At 35.6% G+C, this 20,182-nt stretch overlaps 2 protein-coding genes across 2 annotated transcripts; one reads left to right on the forward strand and one right to left on the reverse strand.

The window, feature by feature from the left end:
* Positions 1-11,778: 11,778 nt before the first annotated feature.
* On the reverse strand, positions 11,779-12,920 carry LOC149943409 (NPC intracellular cholesterol transporter 2-like). The gene is made up of 4 exons (XM_090175791.1): positions 12,825-12,920; positions 12,655-12,753; positions 11,967-12,148; positions 11,779-11,865 (listed from the first exon to the last, which is right to left on the reverse strand). Exons 1-4 carry the CDS (start codon positions 12,907-12,909, stop codon positions 11,785-11,787), a joined length of 447 nt encoding a protein of 148 aa, XP_090031917.1. The 5' UTR covers positions 12,910-12,920; the 3' UTR covers positions 11,779-11,784.
* A 2,140-nt stretch (positions 12,921-15,060) lies between these two features.
* On the forward strand, positions 15,061-19,544 carry LOC149943410 (mite group 2 allergen-like Ixo r 2). The gene is made up of 4 exons (XM_090175058.1): positions 15,061-15,168; positions 18,445-18,543; positions 18,613-18,794; positions 19,385-19,544. The coding sequence occupies exons 1-4, from the start codon at positions 15,087-15,089 to the stop codon at positions 19,463-19,465; spliced, it is 444 nt and encodes a 147-aa protein (XP_090031184.1). The 5' UTR covers positions 15,061-15,086; the 3' UTR covers positions 19,466-19,544.
* Positions 19,545-20,182: the final 638 nt, after the last annotated feature.

Below are 20,182 nucleotides of genomic sequence, written 5' to 3' on the forward strand. Positions count from 1 at the left end.
CCATTTTGGGATTGGGAAACTGCTACCTAATCATGATATTCCCAATTCGATGACAAATGTATTGTTATTTATGTTCCTAAAGATACATTATTCCTTTGTGCAATTGTTATTACAACTGTAAACGGAACCAAATTGTACCATTTTTAATTTGTCATTAAACTTTACTGATAAACGTATAAGATCTCTAATGCCTCCCGTATTTGTTTACCCCAGATCGCGCCATGATCTTAGGGAGTTCTTAGCGCTCCCTATCAAAACTTCAGGTTGCGAATTACCGTTAACCTCAACAAGTTTCTATGGAAAAGGGAAATCAAAGTACCTACTCTTCAGAAAACCCTATTACCCAGTAGGGAGATAACTTACTATTAAATAGTTTCAGGAATCCATACCTAAGCGTTATGGATCATTGCTATAGCAAATTTGAGATTTTTCATTCCATAGCAATAGCAATATTTGGTTTTGTGTGCAACTCGTTCGTCAACTACAGGCTGGAAAATGTGTTTTTGCGCCATCTATAATGGTACCTATAACTACATTTAAGTAATTATATAAAACAGTTTATTTTATGGTAATAATATAGTTATTTGATCTTAATTATTTTTAATAATATCAAAATATACTAACGGAAATTATATAATATATTAAAATTTTAACATTCAATAGATGGCGTATCGTAATCTTGGATGACTAGATTTACGAGAGTGTCTCAAATTACTATTATTTTACAGATAAAAGCCCCTGTTTTATTTTAGCTGGTTATAACAAACCAGGCTGAGAAATAAGGAATTTTTTTAAACTGGATCTGTGGCCAGTAGAGACTAGGTAGTTTAATTAAAAAACTGGCCACTGGACGCTTACCATTTTTAACCTTCAAAATCAGGCTTTCATTTCAGGGATTAATATAGTATTTTTTATTGAACTAAAATCTTGAAGGGAAAAACTATGAATTAATTAAGTGGTCACCAAGGCCACTAACACCCCAAGCATTTAATTTTTAAACTGGCCCAGCTAATTTTTAAACTGGAGATTGGCCTGTGATAGCGCCTTATTTCTCACACTGTAACAAACTAATATTTGCTAAAATTGCTAGTAGTCTGAATAATTACTTAATTAAATACTTTAGTTTAGTATTTTAAATTTCGAAATACTTTATTTTAGTATTTTAAAATGCGAAATACTTTATTTTATTATTTTAAAATGCGAAATACTTTATTTTAGTATTTTAAAATGCGAAAACGCGAAATACTTTATTTTAGAATTGTAAAACGCGAAATACTTGATTTTAGAATTGTAAAACGCGAAATACTTTATTTCAGTATTTTAAAAGAGAGGTTAAGCCATAGATATAAGAAATGTATATAAAGGTCTAGATAAATTTCGGGGCGTCTAAGCCTAACGTAAAATACGGAATTGACACCTAGCAGACACCGAGGAAGGCACGTGACCAAGAGCGCGAGCTCTCTTAGCATTTTAGTACTAAGTGCTTGACGTTTCCGCAGGCCGTAGTCTTTAGACACCATCTGTTGGTGACTTTTAGTATAATGTTTAAGCAGGAGACAATGGCTCTCGCGACGATAGCACGAGCTTTCTTACCGATAGATAGCGCCTTATAAGGATAGCCTGCAGAAATTACGTGTTTCTGCTAGCTGTCACCTCCATAGACATAATAAAGAAATAGACACCTTACGCGGAGTTTGATTTGCCAAAAATATACGGGAGCGATAGCTAGCAGACAACCGGTATTTGTTCCGTATTCCTGTGGTACCACGTTTAAGCGACGCCTGTCGATTAGGCAAGAAAATAAAAAATCATCACGTGACACGTCACACATGTTTGTGTTTGTAATCTTTTAGGTACTCTGACGTGATTCGCGAATATTTTGGCTGTGAGAATTTAAAATAAGGTAAATGTTTATTATAATTTTTAAATAAGTCAATTAATTCTTTCAAAACCCAAAAAAAAGCAGCAGATGACCTTATAATTAAAAACAAAAAATTCTAATTGCGAAATGATATTTTGTCAAAGGCTTAAGTAACTCCTGTATCAGGCTTGTTGTGGTTATGGCTTATGGGAATATTCTGAGATTCTAAATTGTAAACAAAAGTAAATGGAATTTTGATGAAATGGATGATTCTACCTTGGATTAATAATGATTCTACTAAAGGTATGTAGCTATTGTCCTTGAAATAAAATAAGTTTTGACAATTTAAGTCTGATGGCTTGACCCTTCATTTCTAGATTTTTTTCCCTCGCTAATTTGTGGAGTCAGAGCTTGCAATATAGATTAATAACTTTCTTAATGATGATGTTCGATTCCAACTTCAGCATCAAACATGTTCGTGGTGATCTGGTAAGAGGTCCATGCCAATAATATTTCGTAATACAGTTCTAGTTCTTAGACTACATTTCTTTTATAGAGAGAGGAATATCTCTTCATAACAATTAAACAAAATTGGCTAAAAACCAAGGAGATCTTACTCAAATTATAATAACATAATTAAACCTACATGAAATGATCCTTGTTCAAAATTTAAAGGTGAGAAGTTAGCATCACCGGTTTTTTCTATTTCACTTTCAACTGGATGTAATTTCTTTAAATTAAATAAAAAAATTATTTTGACTATTTTTACTTGTTTTAATTTTATGGAAACCAAACCAGAGTTGGAATGGCTTTTGGTGTGACCCACCTTTTTCCATTTACAATTTGTATATCCTGTTCTAAAAAGTGATCATTACAAATTAAATCATGATTTGAATGTGTCGCGATTTACAGCAATTGTCCATTGAGAAAGTATTGTAGGTTTAGATAAAAGAAACCTATAGTTATAAAAAGATTAAATAAGAATGAATATTCATCGAAATAATATGATAATTTAATCCTACTTATAAAGCGCCACTAAATTTAAGTGGCGCTTTAGACTAGGCGCCCACTGGCTCTCCGTTTCGTATCCGTCCTGGCTTCCACAAGGCATTGTCTCCGTTACGAAGCAAAGGCTTGTGGAAGCCAGGACAGAGACGTTACGAGGATCAGTGAGCGCTTGGCCTAGGCCATGTAGTGCCTAACGCATAGGAATATTTATCCGGTTAAAAATCAGACGCAAAAACTTTAGGGGTGAATTTGATAAACGGGTAGTACTTTTATGTTAGCTAACATGTTTCATAATTCGTTTGTTATAGAAAAAGTGTTTTCTACTAAAAATCTTGTTTTTATTTGGTAAAAAAAGGTTAATTTTAGTGTTTTTACGCATTGCAATAACAAGTAAAACAATACCGGAAAAGGTTTCATTCCATATGTAGGATTAAATTATCATATTATTTCGATGAATATCCATTCTTATTTAAAATCTTTTTATAACGAAACCTACAATACTTTCTCAATGGACAATTGCTGTAAATCGCGACACATTCAAATCATGATTTAATTTGTAATGATCACTTTTTAGAACAGGATATACAAATTGTAAATGGCAAAAGGTGGGTCACACCAAAAGCCATTCCAACTCTGGTTTGGTTTCCATAGAATTAAAACAAGTAAAAATAGACAAAATAATTTTTTTATTTAATTTAAAGAAATTACATCCAGTTGAAAGTGAAATAGAAAAAACTGGTGATGTTAACTTCTCACCTTTAAATTTTGACCAAGGATCATTTCGTGTAGGTTTAATTATGTTATTATAATTTGAGTAAGGTTTCGTTGGTTTTTAGCCAATTTTGTTTAGTTGTTATGAAGAGATATTCCTCTCCCTATAAAAGATATGTAGTCTAAGAACTAGAACTGTATTACGAAATATTGTTGGCATGGACATATTACCAGATCACCACGAACATGTTTGATGCTGAAGTTGGAATCGAACATCATCATTAAGAAAGTTATTAATTTATATTGCAAGCTCAGACTCCACAAATTAGCGAAGGACAAAAATCTAGAAATGAAGGGTCAAGCCATCAGACTTAAATTGTAAAAGCTAATTTTATTTCAAGGACAATAGCTACATACCTTTAGTAGAATCTTGGAGTCATTATTAATCCAAGGTAGAATCATCCATTTCATCAAAATTCCATTTACTTTTGTTTACAGTTTACAATTTACTATTTAGAATCTCAGAATGTTCCCATAACAAGCCATAACCACAACAAGCCGGATAGTAGTACAGGAGTTACTTAAGCCTTTGACAAAATATCATTTCGCAATTAGAATTTTTTGTTTTTAATTATAAGGTCATCTGCTGCTTTTTTTTGGGTTTTGAAAGAATTAATTGACTTATTTAAAAATTATAATAAAAATTTACCTTATTTTAAATTCTCACAGCCAAAATATTCGCGAATCACGTCAGAGTACCTAAAAGATTACAAACACGAACATGTGTGACGTGTCACGTGATGATTTTTTATTTTCTCGCCTAATCGACAGGCGTCGCTTAAACGTGGTACCACAGGAATACGGAACAAATACCGGTTGTCTGCTAGCTATCGCTCCCGTATTAACCCTCCGTAGAATCTTGGGTCTATTTCTTTATTATGTCTATGGTCACCTCCGTATTCACTCCCTTTGAAATATTTTATCTAGACCTTTATATACGTTTCCTATATCTATGGGTTAAGCAGAGCGCTCTAGAATTTTGAACAACATTGAGATTTGAGAGTCGTGTGATCATTCTCCACGATGTTCTTTTCGCGTGCGGCGTTTATACTTCGGAGTTGGAACCTTTTATAGTTTGAAGACGACGCGATACTTATGTCGCGCTAATTTTGACAAGTAGTATAATATCTATATCGTTTAAATAAAATATTGAATATCCTAAGCCTTGTATATTACTGGCAAAATCGGACTACGGAAACAAATTTGAAGTAAAGCGGGGTACACGAAAACAAATGTTTGTTTTTAGACAATGCTCACAACATACATAAGGCGCGTATTGGTTAAACACTTATTAATTTTTTGTCATGTGTCCGGGTTTAACAAATATTTCTAAAGTGGGTTAAAATTCTATTGTAACTGTAAATGTTTTCTTTGGCAGTCAAAGTGAAAGCACGCTTAACTGATTTTAAAGAAATTAATTTCACGAACGTGTAGATACTCCCGACGTTGTCGTTCAAAATTTTAGAGCGTCATGCTAAACCTCTCTATTCTCGCCCGGCTGTGTACTTAACAACATTTGAAATCCACAATAAAAATATAGGGAAGAAATACCATCATATATTGGATTGTAATATGACTATTGCTAAAAGTGTTTTATTTTTTAAAGTTCGGTATTTTGCCACCAAATACTAAAAATATACTATATACTTTTTCCAAAAAGCCCAAGTCCACTTTAGCGCCATTTAATGGCAAGCCTTTCGTGCCACATGAGCCAACAGCTCCCCACACTTACCATAAACCTCAATAAGTGTTTATGTTATGTATCTAACAACTCGTAATATTTTTACGAGCTGTGAGTCCTTGTTCTAAGCATGGATAGTAGATTTACTGTCCATGTTCTAAGCACGTGGGCGATAAACAATTAAAGGAGAATAGTTATATAAAAAGCCTAATTCCGAAAATAAGACCGACCAGCAAACGACTGAAGCATTTCCTTTGTCAAGGTCATATAAAGAATGTAAGATGCTATTAACAAGGGCGGTATAAGGAGTTAGATACTTTCCCTGAGGAGAGGTTTATTATAAACTATTGAATATACTTATTGAACTTAAATGATTCAATGATTTTTCATGAATTATAATTATTTCAATTACGCAAGCCTTAAACTTTGTCTTTATCTCTTCCTAGCCGTGTTTACTTACAAAACGTACTGATCCAAAAGCCAAATTTTAATTTAAAATTGCTAGGTCTTTAACAAATTGTTTAGATGAGGTGGAAATTATTCGCTTACATCAGAACTAAAAGTTTAAAATTTTTCCGAATTTTCCAAATAATTAAGTTCCCAATTTTACTCTACCTACACTACACTTCACCGTAAACTATTGGTAAAGTGGTCGGTGTATTTGGGACACGTTTTACACTTTTTTACTCCTGCTCGATAATAAGGACAATTGGTGTGAATAGGAAATAAAAACGTGTAAATATATGATTGGTCTGAATTGTAGTATTCTATTTAAATTCGTCTGCTTCTTCAAATTTGGTTGGCTAATGCCATGAACTAAAAATTCCACGAATAACTGGTCAAATAATTTAGGTTAAACTCAGACGTCATTTTGGAAAGTATTTGTACTCTCTTTGCGCTACTCTAGATTAGCCTTTTCAGTTGACATAGAGCCACGTGTCGGAAAACGTGAGAAGCTCATTAACTACTGGATTTTCGTCGGTTAAGCAGATGCTTCTCTTTTTATATTAAGAAATCGTCTGCTACGCAACTCTATGCAATTTAAAAACAGGTTTAATTCCCCGGAGAAGCAAATAATATTCACCTGTTAAAGGATATGCTGTTCACCGTTTTCCCAGCTGTCTACCCATGTTTCGTCTTTGTGGGTACAGACGACGTAGCAGACAGCAACGATGACGTAAAGTAAATTAATTAATATAATATTTAATCCGCCCACATAATATTACTTTACAGACTCTTTGGCCAACCATTCCGATACTCCTCGATCTCTTATAATCAAAATACGTTGATAATTCTATTGCTATTTACTGGGGAGTAGGGATCCAGCTCTTGTAACCCGTAAGGACGGTGGTGCACTGAGATATGTAAGCTGTGATCAAATACTCCTAAACTGTCAGGTAAGGGCTGGAAACTGGGCTTCGGCTCAGGCTAACGGAGGGTTCAGGCAAACTCTGGCGCCTGGTATGGTATGGGAGCCAGCTGTAGAGCTGCGGGTCTCCGTATGAGGCGCTCTGACCTTGTTTCCAGACCTTTTGGGTCCCACCGGGATCGCCGGTGCCTGCTGTACCGGGTTACGTTGGTTTTCAGTGTGCCCATCGTTCACCTTTTGGAAGCTTTCCTGAAGTGCTAGGCTCTCTAACTATGTAGGTAGGGTGTCGTCCGGCTGTTGCTAGAGCATCCACTCTCTATCCCACAGCTGTGCGCGAAGTGGAAGCTGGTCGCCGCATTGCTGCGTCTTTTGGCGGGATGATTTGGCTTGCGTCAAGGGTATGATCGTCAGTAGTAGAGTTGTCTTCCTACCTATGGCTGTTTTGTCACCTGTCCGGGCTTGTCGACGCTGGTGTAGGGCATTGTGATGAGACCACCGGTGTAGTAGGCTGTATGATTCTCTTGGAGAACCAGTATATAAATATCTGACCAACTGGTATAGCCCATGCCGCCCATCAGGACGAATGGACCTTTTCAACAGAAGGCCAAACGCAGTATACTTATCGTTTGCACTTTGTTGTTGATAGACTTTCTCGTTTGCGTCTAACGCGAGCGCTAGACACACTACTATCGAACTTTCACTGTCAACGCCTACCGATATTTATTTAAATATGCACTCGTATTAAGTTCCCTGTGCCCTGTCTCCACCACGGTGTCCCACATTTTTGGTCCCACATTTTCTATGTTTGTCCGGCTCATACGACCTTTCGTTCTCAGCTGAGGAAAATCGAAGGGTGTTCCTCCCAAAGTTTCGCATCTCGATGCTCTTAAATCATACAGGGTAATCACAAAGCCATTTTGTTATTTAAATTCTGGTGGAATGACTATCTGGCGGCTGTCTTCTTGGACGATATTTTTATCTTTAAGACTGATTTTTGTATAAACTAAAACTGTATGTGGATTGTGGCCAAAGGAAGGAGCATAATTTTGTTTGTACCATAGTAAGCCTGAATATTAATAAAATGAAGTTTACTTTATGTAAATACGTTTTCCCGAAAGTCTATTAATGATTAAATATGAAGAGTAATTTTAAACATTGTTTCAAACAACATAATAAACACGTTTTTATATAAAATTTTGAATAACAATGAATTTCACCGCATATTAATTCTTAATTAAATTATATTAAAATAGTGGGATCAAAAATAGTTAAGTCATCAAGTTTCGATTGACATTTATAAGTGGAGGGATCTGCGTAATCAGATAATAGGCTAGTTTCTTGATAAAGATGCACGCTTTTCGCTTCAGGGCAAGGCCCAGTTAAATCAAAATGCTTACTATATTGTAAACACTAGCTTCTTTACTGAGATATTTTTGAAATTTTAATAGGACTGTGCGAGTACTCAAAACCGGCTGAGTAGTCAAAACAGGCTGAGTACTCGAACTCGACCTAGAATAAGTAATTGGAGAATACTTGTCGAGTACCAAAAAATTGCATATTCGAGTACCCGATTACTCGAATAAGTTGTTCTCTAAGCTCGTCGAGTATTTGTTTTTTCTATCCTCGTTGCTTCAAAGTTCAAAGACGGGTTTTTACAACATTTTGGGGGCAATAAACGGTATCTACAAAGTTGTGTAAATTGTGGTTCATTTAAATTAAAGAAATATTTTTAAGCATTGAAAGTTACTTTATACTCCTTTTAAATTTAATTTCATAATTACTTGAATAAAACCAGCTCCTAATCAAGTACTCGATAACCCGACTCGTTAGAAATATTACTCGAGGGTTTTTTTAGTTTCCCCTTAATCAAGTACCCGATTACTCGACTCGACTTCAATATTACTCGACTCGAATACTCGATGAAAAGAAAATTGTACTTGATAACCGACTCGGTAGCCAAAAACCACTAATCGCAAAGTCTTAAATTTTAAACATTCGGGAAACAAAGATACACAGACTATACTAACTTGCCCTCAATAGCTTAAGTATAGTTTTGCGTCAAAGTATAGGAAGCTTAAACCACCTTTAATTGCATTTATTGAAAACGTTTATATAGAACTTTTATTAAAGTGTTGGTTGCACGAAATTTTAGCTATGGCTAATTAATGATTCATTAGAAAGAGCAAACATTTTATAGCAAGTACAGAAAATTTCATCAAAATCGGTTAAGTGGTCTTTGAATTATTATAAAAAGAAGTCGAAATGGTGGAAATCGAGTTTTTCGGCGAATTTCCAGACTTCTAAAATTCTTCTCGGCACCCATGACGTCAGAAAATGCGTAGCGTATCATTGCCTAATTGTCTGTAATACATTTCTTTACGTCTGGGATTAAAAGCGGGTTGATTTAACACCCAGGAAAAAGTCCTACGCGGTAGTAATTGAAATAGGCATACACAAGGCTACGAAGTAGAAAAACGATATGAAACCGAAGGCTCCTTGTAAATTCTTCTTAAAACGTCGGGTCCTAAAAAAATAATTTTTATTTCTATAATAAGCCTAATATTATTTTTATAAAGCTCTGGTTTGAAAAGTTCTACGAGTAAACAGAATCCCTCCACTTCAGTTCCTTCTATTTTAGGAATAAAACTATAGCTTTGATTTGCCCCAAATTGCTCGTGCATGAGAAATTCGCCGAAAATTTCAGGATTTTGGGGAGCGAAAAAGGTCAGTTTCGGACTCAAAGTTAATACACTTAGGCTTGGAAATTAGTTTCGACAATGACATTTTTGGAAAGAGAACGTCCTGGGCTTCAAAACAAGCCCACATTCATCCGTTTTTATTACTATCGATTTTTCGTGCAACCAACACTTTAAAGACTTATGTACGGTTAACTATATTCAAATTAAACTAATGAATTTCAATCTGTTTCTTTTCTTCGACGTGTCTCTTAAAAACCGTTAAACTAGAAATCAAATTCAGCTGTTTATTGAGGCATGAAATTATATGAAATGTATTTTATGGCAGGTGTTGCTATTTGATCTCAGATATTCATAGAATTGCTCGAAATAGTGCTTATTTTGCAATGGCGATTACGATAAATGTGATAAGCAGAAGTCGTTTACCGTGTAATAAAAGATTAAAAGATTATCTCGGCGCTAGAAGTCGAAATTTATACTTTTTCGGTAAAAGATGGAGATAAGACTACAGACTAACAACTTTCGCTATACTAATGTATTATGTATCTACTTGTTACCAAGAATGTATTCAGTTCCCCTTTAGCCGGAACAAGGAGGGAAAGATTTTACGCTAAAGGCAGAGTGTCGTAGTTTATCGTACCACGGCCAACTTTGATATCTCGCGCATCTCTCGCGCTACAGCGGCCATCTCATTCGTTGACGTTTCTGTGTTAACCTATGAGCAAAAGATGTGTATGACGTCAGCGCCCCTAGCGGATTATTATTTTTAGAATAGCTTTTACATTGAAGCCAATATAAAAACCGAGCGTGGCGCTGACCTCCTACACATTATAGTACAGTTAATAGGGGGAAAATCCTTGCTCGCGGAATTTCGACGAATGTGTTGGCCGCTGTAGCGCGAACAGCGCGTGATCAAAGTTGGCCGTGATCGTACAGCCATCAGGATGATACTCACCTGAATAAAAGACATTAAAAGTCGCCATTTTGCATTTTGCAATTTGCATTTTGAGTTAGAAAAAGTATTTTGTATTTTACATTTGGCTTTTTGAGTTTCTAGGAAACTATCCTGCATTTTACATTTAGCATTTTATGGGTTTATTTTAAACCATGAAGTATCTGTCTCTATAGTATATTACTTACTATTTACTAGTTTAAATTAACCATGGTTAAATTTCGCGTTTATGATTTTATGGGTTTGATATGTGGAAAAACCTTTTCAATATTCTTTTTCAAAATGGTTTTACTCTTCTACCATCATCGCAGCTCTTGTAGAGAAAGTTCGTCTGCTATTTACTCCCAAGTAATTATAGATGGCGATACTCAGTTACTCATTTATTCCGAAGCAGACGAACATTCATACAGTGCCACCGGTTTATTTCCCACGCTGGCTGCGAGGATGGTTTTGAAATCTCTACGTAATTATTATTAATTATTAATTTATAATAATAGTTCATTAATTAGTTATTAATTATTAATTACTAATTAATTTATAATAAAAACCAACTAACTGGTTTTAATTAGTTACCACAGTTAGTTTGTTATTATTATAAATAACAATTAGTGGTAAAAGTAAACACAGTGCATTTTTTCAAACATTTTGCATTTAGAAAAGCCATTTTCAAAATGCATTTTGTAATTTATTTTGAGCTGCAAAAACCATTTTACATTTTACATTTTGAATTTAGAAAAACCAATTTCAAAAATGCATTTTGTATTTTGCCTTTTGAAAAAAAAAGCATTTTGAACAACCCCGCAACACCTTAGACCCAAGTTATAGAGCGACTTTTTAATGCCTTTATACAGGTGGCCGGGTTACAATGCGTAAGAGGGTGCCACGTGAGCCTACACTAACTATTACCGTTAACCTCTACAAGTTTTTAATGGAAGGGGAAACCGAAGAATTCGGGGGAAAACCTACTCAACACAGTGTCACCAAGCTCGGATCGAGCCCGGATCCTCTTGCTGCGAGGTGAAAGCTAAACACTGCGCTACCCCACTAGCGTAGCTGATAATTATTATTATTATTATTATTCTCTGCTAGCCTGAATAGATTATTGGTTTTTACTAATTTTAATAATAGATTTAATAATTGTTGTATAAAAAATCGGACTTAAATGTAGGTAAAATTTAAATTATAAACAATTTTTTTAGACTGCATTTAAGTAATGTCAAAATTTATTTAATATCATAAAGACGTACTGTATAACTTTCTTATAGGTACTTTTCTTATTGAATATGTTTTTTTCGATTATCCCTAATTACATATTTTATATTGAGTACCGCTGAGTAGACTTGGTTTTTGTAACAATTCTTTACATACTTTGGGTTAGTTTGATATAATTTTCAAGATGATTCAAATATAATTATTATATATTTACAAAATAATACGTTTACTAATTCATTTAACTTGAACTGGAGCTTTGAAACAGAAAACAGTTCCTTGGTCACCAGCTACTTGAAAGGTCGCTGTGGTCTTAATCTGAAAAGAGAAAAGTGAATTACCAACCCACATTTCAAATTCAGAATTCCATCAACCGCGATGTAATTGAGTAAAATTGGTTATTGGTTTGTATAACTTACAGACGGGGCGTAACCAGGAACGACCAAAGCGGTTCTGAAGGTCAGAGTTTGTCCCGATTGGATGGGACAGGTCAGACCACTGTCCACGCATCCGTCAGCACCATTTTCCATTCCAGGAAACGCCAAATCCATTCCCAATAATCTGGCTGTAACGCTTAAGGCCAATGAAGATGTGTCTTGACCTAAGATAATAGCGATTCCAATATCAGTGCCGTATTTCCGCCTAGGCCAACCTAGGCCGTGGCCTAGGTGCCCATCCTTGGAAGGGGCCCTCGAGTGACCGTAATTACTGTATTCTAAGGCATAAATCTATAATATCAATCGTAATTTATATTGGAGAAATTCCTAGGTAGAAGATTTGGTTTTAAAATTAGCAAAATTTCTGCCTGGCAGTTTACGGACGCAGCCTTAAATCGCAATGTTGCATAATTATCGCGTATTTAGTCGACGATTGTTAAAAGCTTTTATTTAGTAATATAACCGTAGAGCTCAGACTTCTACGCTGAATCAGGGAAATTCAGGCACAGCCTAGTTCCAGGGATAAGATAAGAGTAAATGCAGCGCTTGAAAAGGGGTCCCAGACTCCTGATCTGTCTATGGGCCCAGGATCTCTAAGTCCGGCCCTGGATTCCATAAGTTGCGCAGACATTGTGGGAAAATAATTAGGTAACAAATGAAGACACGGTACCTGAGACGAAGTCGATTTCAATCCTAGTTTCCTGGTTTTTCTGAAAAGCGCAAGGTTCGGTAACGCAAGGGTAGGCGCGAACCTCTACCACATCTCCCCCTGCAAATGAGACCACTTGATCAAGAAGCAGTTTTTCAACAGAAACTAAAAAAAAATGAAAAACATCTTACCACAACCAGTGAAAGCAATGGACTTTTGCGCCGCGACATAGCTGGCCAACCCCAATCCCAAAACCAAGAGGAAAATGTTAGACATCTTTAATAAGGTTCGTTATTTGAGAAAACTCAATGATTTGCTTCTAGAATCTCGCCCTTTATATATGTTGAATTTCTCATCCGATAAGACTTTTACAATCCCAATAATGTAACATTGCTGGATATAGTAATGGATTTACAAGTCTAAAATCCCTATATGATCTTTAGCCAGGGATGCCATATTGGGCTGGAAAGCAGCCAATTGGGCTTCTTTCCAAGAAATTTGGCTGTAAATTAAAGTGTTGCCTGTTGGAGGGAAATTTAGCTGTTCGTGTTATTTTTGGGGCTTTTTGTAGTGGAAATACTACCATGAGCCAAAAACCATTTTGATTAAAAAAAAAGGATGTAAAATAATCCGCTAGTCTTCGTCTGGCGTCTAAGGAGTCTTCCCTTTTTTATCAGTTCTAGGTCATATGACCCAAAAAAGCAATAAAAACAATTTCAAATTTTCGTGATTAATATTTTGTCTTGTTTTTGGGAAAATCCACAGTTTTTGGGCTGCTTTTCAAAATAAGGATTGGCTGTTTTTGGGGCCTTTTTTCCGTTTTATTTTGGCGGGGTTTTGGTGGATTATCTGGTTGCCACGTTGTTGGATTATGAGGGATTATGTCCCTATCTCGAAGATGGTTTGTTTCCAAAGATGGAGATAATTTTCGGGATGAAATGACTCAATGAGCATGAACACATCCTCACTTTTTGGATAAGAATATTTGCCGTCCATGCGTAACATTTCGCTTTTTTATCTTGGTACTCCCCATCTTTCGCGTTAATCCATCTTAAAAATAAGACTATAAATTATAATAGTCTCATAAAGGCCAGTTCATACTTCGTTGTTTTCGGTAATTAAAGACACAGACTTTCCACTTTTAACTCTAATAAGGGAATGGTTTTATATCTTAGTTTGAACAAATCCTAAATATATTACTCTACTACGTATTAAAATAAAGATTATTTTGAAAATTATATGATGTGGTACTTGAAACTTTCTTTATGTAACGAATAATTATATTAATGTTGGTGGCTAATATTAGAGAACTATATAGTGTGATCGTATACATTTAACTGGCTGTCATTATACAGTAGTGTTGTAAGTCGGGAAAGTCTCCGGAAAATGAACGAGGCCTTTTTTCCGTATTTTTCCGAAAAAAATTAAATGTTTTCATTCCATTATTAGTCTAATATATGGTTTTCAAAATATAAAAAGGCATTTTCGCCTCATTTTTTCGAATCTAAAAATAAAACTAAACCTCTAGACTAGTTTAAACTCTGATTAACAATGTAACACTATAATGTTTTGTAGTATGTTTACTGTTATTAGACATTTTATATAGATAAAAAGTTAAAAACAATTAAAATCCTTAAAAAGTAATTTATGTTTAATTTTTTTATTTTTCCGATTTTCGGAAAATTTTTCCGCATTTTATTTTTCCGGAAAATTAACAACCTTATTATACAGGATGTGCACTAAAAATATATGTTTTAAGTGTTTATTTTCTTGGCTTTCTATTGGCCAATTCACATCAGTTCACTTAGACATAAATGCTATGGCGCACACCTTTTTAATTATAACCGAGTCTCTACGGCCAGCGGTTCTCGTGACAGATTTTGAATGACTTTGAGGACATGGTTCAAGGAAAATTATACGAATAAAAACTTATTTGTAGCGCATTAAATCGTTTAATAGTCGTGAAAAACATCCATAAATAAACTGTTAATCGAATTTTATAAGATTAATTGAAATTTTGGTGGTTAATTAATTCATTTCCCAGAGCTCTATTGGTTTTTAAGAAACTACATGTTGTAAATTTTTGTCAAATGCACATACGATATACAACGATTAAAACCGCAATTAATGAATAGAAAATGCGACCGTATCAAGTGGCGAAAAACGCAATGCGCAATTTGGTCAATCCAACCGATTGAAACTAAAAGTATCAATTTAACATATTGAATAGTGTCAGTGACATTTGATAAAATGTAGATAATCAAAGATGAAAGACGCGTGAGAGTGAAGAGCTTGAACATCCAAATGGGCTAAGCATTTTTCACTCGTGAAAAAACAGCATCTGTCAAGTTCCGCTAGAAACGTACGTGTTTTGGGATCGGTATAAAAAGGCCGCGAAGATATTTTCCAATCACAATTGTCAGTGTTAGAAAGAACACCAGCTCTCGTTCAAAATGCAAGGAAGTATATTTTTGGTCGCCGTCGTGCTCTGCGGATACGCCACAGCGCAAAGAGCTATCTCCACCAGTGGATGTGGTAAGACCGTTGTTTTAAAAATTATTAAAATAAAGTAGTTCGTTAATTAAGGAATTTAATTTTAAATCCCCAATTCGCTTTCAGCCAAATTTGCACCGAGATAAACAATATGATAGGAATTTTTAGTCAAGTTTACGTTTTGCGTTGTTTAGCAGAATCTCTTTTGATCGAATCATGTTCCATTAAGCTATCAGCAAGGCTCTTGGGATAGGTGCACGCGGAACAATTTTACATAAAGTGGTAGCAAAAGTGACATAATTACCGAACGTGTGACAATCCTTGTACTTTCGTATGCTAAAGGTTTAATGAATGCTCGACTCGAGATCGACCACATAAAAGACTATTTATTGTCGCCTTTCTGGATCTTTTTTTAGTCTATGGTATTATATCTTAGGTAGATGGCGATAGCATCTAAACAGAACGACGAAAAATTAAAAAAATACACTAACTTTGACCAGTGCTACTTAGTTCCTCCGTTCCTCACTACGAGGCGTTATTTGTTGGTTTTAACTTCCATCCCTCCCCAAGGCATACTTTCCCTTCTCCCCTCCCAACTTGTAACATTCATTAAGAAACAGGTCCGATTGTCACACTTTTGGTAATTGTGTCACTTTTGGTGGTAGGGATAGGGGCTATACCAAAAGTGGATATAAAACAGAAAGTCTGGGAGGACCCGGTAGCCCTGTTCCATCAAAAATGAGGATCCCCCAAGCATGCCCCTAGTTTGTGCCTACCCCCTTTGGCGGAGCATTACAAATGGCGCTTTACTCGCATGTACCTGCGTAAATCAGCTGATATATTATAGTTCTTCTTCAGTTCCTTAGCCACCTGATTATATAGTCTTTGGGCTGGATTTGGTGCGTCTGCTCTTTGTGAAAATTCACATGTTTGGCAAGACTTAGGTAGATAATTGATAAAAACGTTTTTGTTTTATTTGAATAGGGTGTCCGGCTTAAAGTGTTTAACGAATTTAAAAACAATCAAACTTTAAAAGAACTACTAGAAGATATGTGCTCTCAACACGAGTTGTTACATTCGCATTACTCTGAAGAAAGAGGAGGATAGTGGCTTTCTGTACGCATGGAACAATTGATTATACAATTTAGTACTTAATGAAGAAGGAATTGACCCAGTTATAATTTGTGACCCAATATATGCAAATGAACTCTCCAATCTCAGTTTGCGATTCTGCATTATTACCTTGGTTATTACTATCATTGATTAAATAACCTTATAAGGTTATTTAATCCATGTTACTATACTAAAATTTGTCTACATCCCTATCTACTGGAATTTTAGTTAAGCCTTGGTTTAAATCTTCACTGGTTTGTATAGTACCAATTGAATACAAATCTTTTATAAATAAATTACACTGACTAAATTTACTTTTCGGCTTTAAAGCTAACTCTTCTGGTGTATATTTCTTACGAGCTTGAGCCACAGTGACTCTCGAACTTAACAGAGGCAAAATTTTTGAAAAAGGAATAAATTAACCAACGAGACAACGTCTTCGGGAGATTTACCAAGGAGAATATGCTTCTTGGTTTTACCGCTAGGTTAGCTAGCATCGCCCATCTGAACTATTTCCTGTGACCGTGACGTCATGAGACATAGGCCAAACGTAACAGAGTCGTTCCTGATTGGCTCAATCATTGTATAGGGGAAACAGCTCCTCATTTTTGAAGGAAACCACTGGGAAAGCTAACGAACCCTTTTCCTCCCAGACTTTCTGTTTTATATCCACTTTTGGCTATACTATATATTTATTGTTCGAGAGTGATATAAACTTATGCCGAACTCGAAACCTAGATGGCGATAACGTTTCCAAGCGGGATTCTATTAGCTAATCACGTGTCTCTTTGATTTTAGTTCTATAAAAATATCTGTGTCAGTCTACTTTTGTACGTCATAAACCGTATTATTTTATTTCGATTTATTCCGTAAAAATCTAACATTTATCACCCTAAAATTCAGTCAACAGCAAAAAACGTGAAATTCGTTGGTTTATCTTTATACTCCCTATAAAAGTATAAAAGTAGTTATGGGTAATTGGCGATGGTTACGTTAAAAATAAAACATATATACCCTAAAACATTTTATTCGCTTGTTCCGGGGATGAGAATTACTCCGCCCATAAACTATTCGCTTGTTCCGGAGTATTAGGGCTACCATTTTTACTTCTTCCGAAAAGGAGGCATAAAGGAGTAAATCGGATTTTGTCGTCTTCTAGCCAGAATTTATCTGCTAAAAAGGTCCCAGGCAGCCATTTGGGAAAAACGTTTTTACTCCGACTCAAGCTATTCGCCACCACAGAATCGGAGTAAAATGACGTCATAGCCTTATTCTTCTTACCCTAATCCGAAATCCCGGAACAAGCGAAAAGAAAACACCTCTTGACTTGCTAAAAACGGATTTCATCGTTTCAGTTAATCCTTTGATTTAGCAATATATTTTTCAGTGTACAGATCATACTTTCCACTATTCTTAAAAACTTGTTAAGGTTACCGGTAAGCGTGAGTGTAGGGAGCTGTTGGCTCACGTGGCATGAATGGCTTGCCACCAGCATCCTACGTCTTGTAACCCATTAATGGCTTTAAAAGGTGGTGCCTTGGGTATTCAGTTATTTTAGTCTCACGTGACACGACGTCATCCATGCTTTTTCGCATAGAGAAAAAAGGCGCACAAAATGGCGGCCATAGCCAAAGCTACGAAGTTAAATTACTCTAATAGCATAGCTGATAATTATTTGAAAAAATATTTATATCCTGTTTTGGTGTGAAACTTTATGAAATACATTTAGTATAAGTAATTTTACTTAGAATATGTTCAAAGCAATTGGTGGATTCCCAAAGTTTCAATTTCCGGTCTGCATAGTTGCCACTCGCAATAATTATATTATATTTTCATCGACTTATTATACTTTTAGGAATACCTTAGATATTATCAGATGTATAAAATATTTCACCTAGGAGCAACAAACACAAGGAGAACGCAGCTAGCCTTTAAACACGCTAACGAAGGGTTGTGTACGAATTTCATTGGACGAGCGTCACGAGCCTTTACGCTGAACGTTTTACGGGCGGGGGGAAGACAATTTCCGAATTTTCTCCTTCCGACGGCAGCAGGCGCTAAAGCGTCTAGCCAATGAAAAACGTACACAAGAAAATCCACGACTTTTGACGTGTTGCGTTCTCCTTGTGTGGGGTGTTGTATTTGTTGCTCCTAGATTTCACCGACTAAAGAAAAGAACTTGAAATGATTTGAAATATTTTACAGGCGGAGAATACCTAAGCGTTCGTGTAACTCCTTGCGACAGTGAGCCATGCAAATTCCGCAAAGGGGAAACCTCGAAACTTGAAGTGGATTTCGTCTCCAGTATGTTGACAATTAAACTTTCGTACAAATTTGAACAATGAAAGACTGATCGCCTTAATTGTCATTTAGACCAAGATTCGACTACTTCGAAGTTGTCGGTCGGAGCCCGAGTAATTGGCCAAGAAGTCTCTTTCCCGGGAATGGAAGGTGGCGCTGACGGCTGCTCTGGTCTCGGAATCTCTTGTCCCATCCAAAAGGGACAATCACAAACCCTGACCTTGAATCTTCAAGTTCCTGAAGAATCACCAACCGTAAGGCTAATTTATTATTTCCTATTCAAGCTTTTCCAAATATCGCCTTATTTCCGTATCAAAAGATCAACAAGGCGTTCAATATACTTACACGTATCTTATTTTGGCTTGAAAAAATAGTTTTTGGCCTAAAAAGTTGAAACGCGAAAGAACGCCAAGTATTTCGGTTTGAATTTTCGCCGCCATCTTAAGGTGTATCGCCAGCGCCAGAAGCACCTTAGGGAGCGATTTGCGAACTATCCTAACTTTTAAAATCGCGCAATTTAGGCTTAGGTCTCGTATAAATGGAACGCTCCGCGCGTGCAAAACAAATCTTTCGCGTATTCAGCAGCGCGCGCTTTTATGTTATTTTTCTGTCTGACCGATTTCTCACCAGGTGTCGCGGCGGACGCGCGCTTTTAAATTTCCCGAAATTTCTTTATTTTATTAAAAATTAACCACTTAATATTTTTTGACGTGGTTTTCGCCATAAATTTTAATTTTTAACGGGCTATAGGGTTATCTAACTGGCTAAAGCTTGACCGTTCCCCTTTAAACTTCGTAGAATAGCGCATAATATTGCAATTAATATATTTATTTATATTTTCTAGATTAAAACCACGGCCACTTTCAAGCTCGAAGGCAGCGATGGAATCATCTTTTGCTTCAAAGCTCCAGTTTCGGTCGAATAAATTATACTTCTAGTTAACTAATTATAATTTTTTCTTCTGTATAGTCAATGCAATAAAGTCAATTTATTTGTAATACCAATTTTTTAACTAGTGCTTTACAATTAAGCTACGTTTAGATAACTGGTTTTTAAAACCAACGTGAGAAATCGCTTCGTGTTGGTTCGGGAAGCAACTCATCGGTTCGCTTAGAAGTTAAATTATTCGTATTTTCAAAAATAATGGTCATAAAATTCTAAATAATGTCAAATAATATTACTGTACGTATAGTAAACATGATTAACTAATTGTTTTGGGATACATTTTAGTATTTTCAAAATTGTGGTCATAATTAGAAATGGCGTTAAGCCTTGGCTATAAGCGAACCGGGGTGGAGCGATTTCGCACGTGTGAACTAAGAATTATCGTAGGCGGTCAAAACTGGAATACAAACCGACCTAAACTGGGTTTTAGGCTCTAGTGTGAACGTGGCTTTAGATAACCAAAAATGTTTAAGAACAAGTTGGCAAGCCAAAATATACCTTTCCTCGGAAGAATGGTCCCTAGTGGTATTAATTTATCGAGACGACCCTTAAAGATATCTCCGCAATTCAAGGTTATTTACTAAAAACGTAATCCCGGTTCCATCCCGCCCGGTATAAAATTTTAATTAAAATTAAAATAAATGAGACGAAACAACCGATTTTAATTTATTCAAAATATTATAAATTAAGTAGTTAC

This window comes from Leiobunum rupestre, chromosome 5 (assembly GCF_980474605.1).
Source record: "Leiobunum rupestre chromosome 5, qqLeiRupe1.1.hap1, whole genome shotgun sequence".
NCBI classification, from domain to species: Eukaryota; Metazoa; Arthropoda; class Arachnida; order Opiliones; family Sclerosomatidae; genus Leiobunum; species Leiobunum rupestre.

Bases quoted from the DNA above. Each gene is read 5' to 3' on its own strand.
- LOC149943409 (XM_090175791.1), bottom strand. From the start codon at position 12,909: ATGTCTAACATTTTCCTCTTGGTTTTGGGATTGGGGTTGGCCAGCTAT. The intron at 12,149-12,654 runs GTACCGTGTCTT...CTATTATCTTAG, and splicing joins TGAAATCGACTTCGTCTCAG to GTCAAGACACATCTTCATTG. The intron at 11,866-11,966 runs GTAAGTTATACA...TTCTCTTTTCAG, and splicing joins TTCCTGGTTACGCCCCGTCT to ATTAAGACCACAGCGACCTT.
- LOC149943410 (XM_090175058.1), top strand. From the start codon at position 15,087: ATGCAAGGAAGTATATTTTTGGTCGCCGTCGTGCTCTGCGGATACGCC. The intron at 15,169-18,444 runs GTAAGACCGTTG...AATATTTTACAG, and splicing joins TATCTCCACCAGTGGATGTG to GCGGAGAATACCTAAGCGTT. The intron at 18,795-19,384 runs GTAAGGCTAATT...TATATTTTCTAG, and splicing joins TTCCTGAAGAATCACCAACC to ATTAAAACCACGGCCACTTT.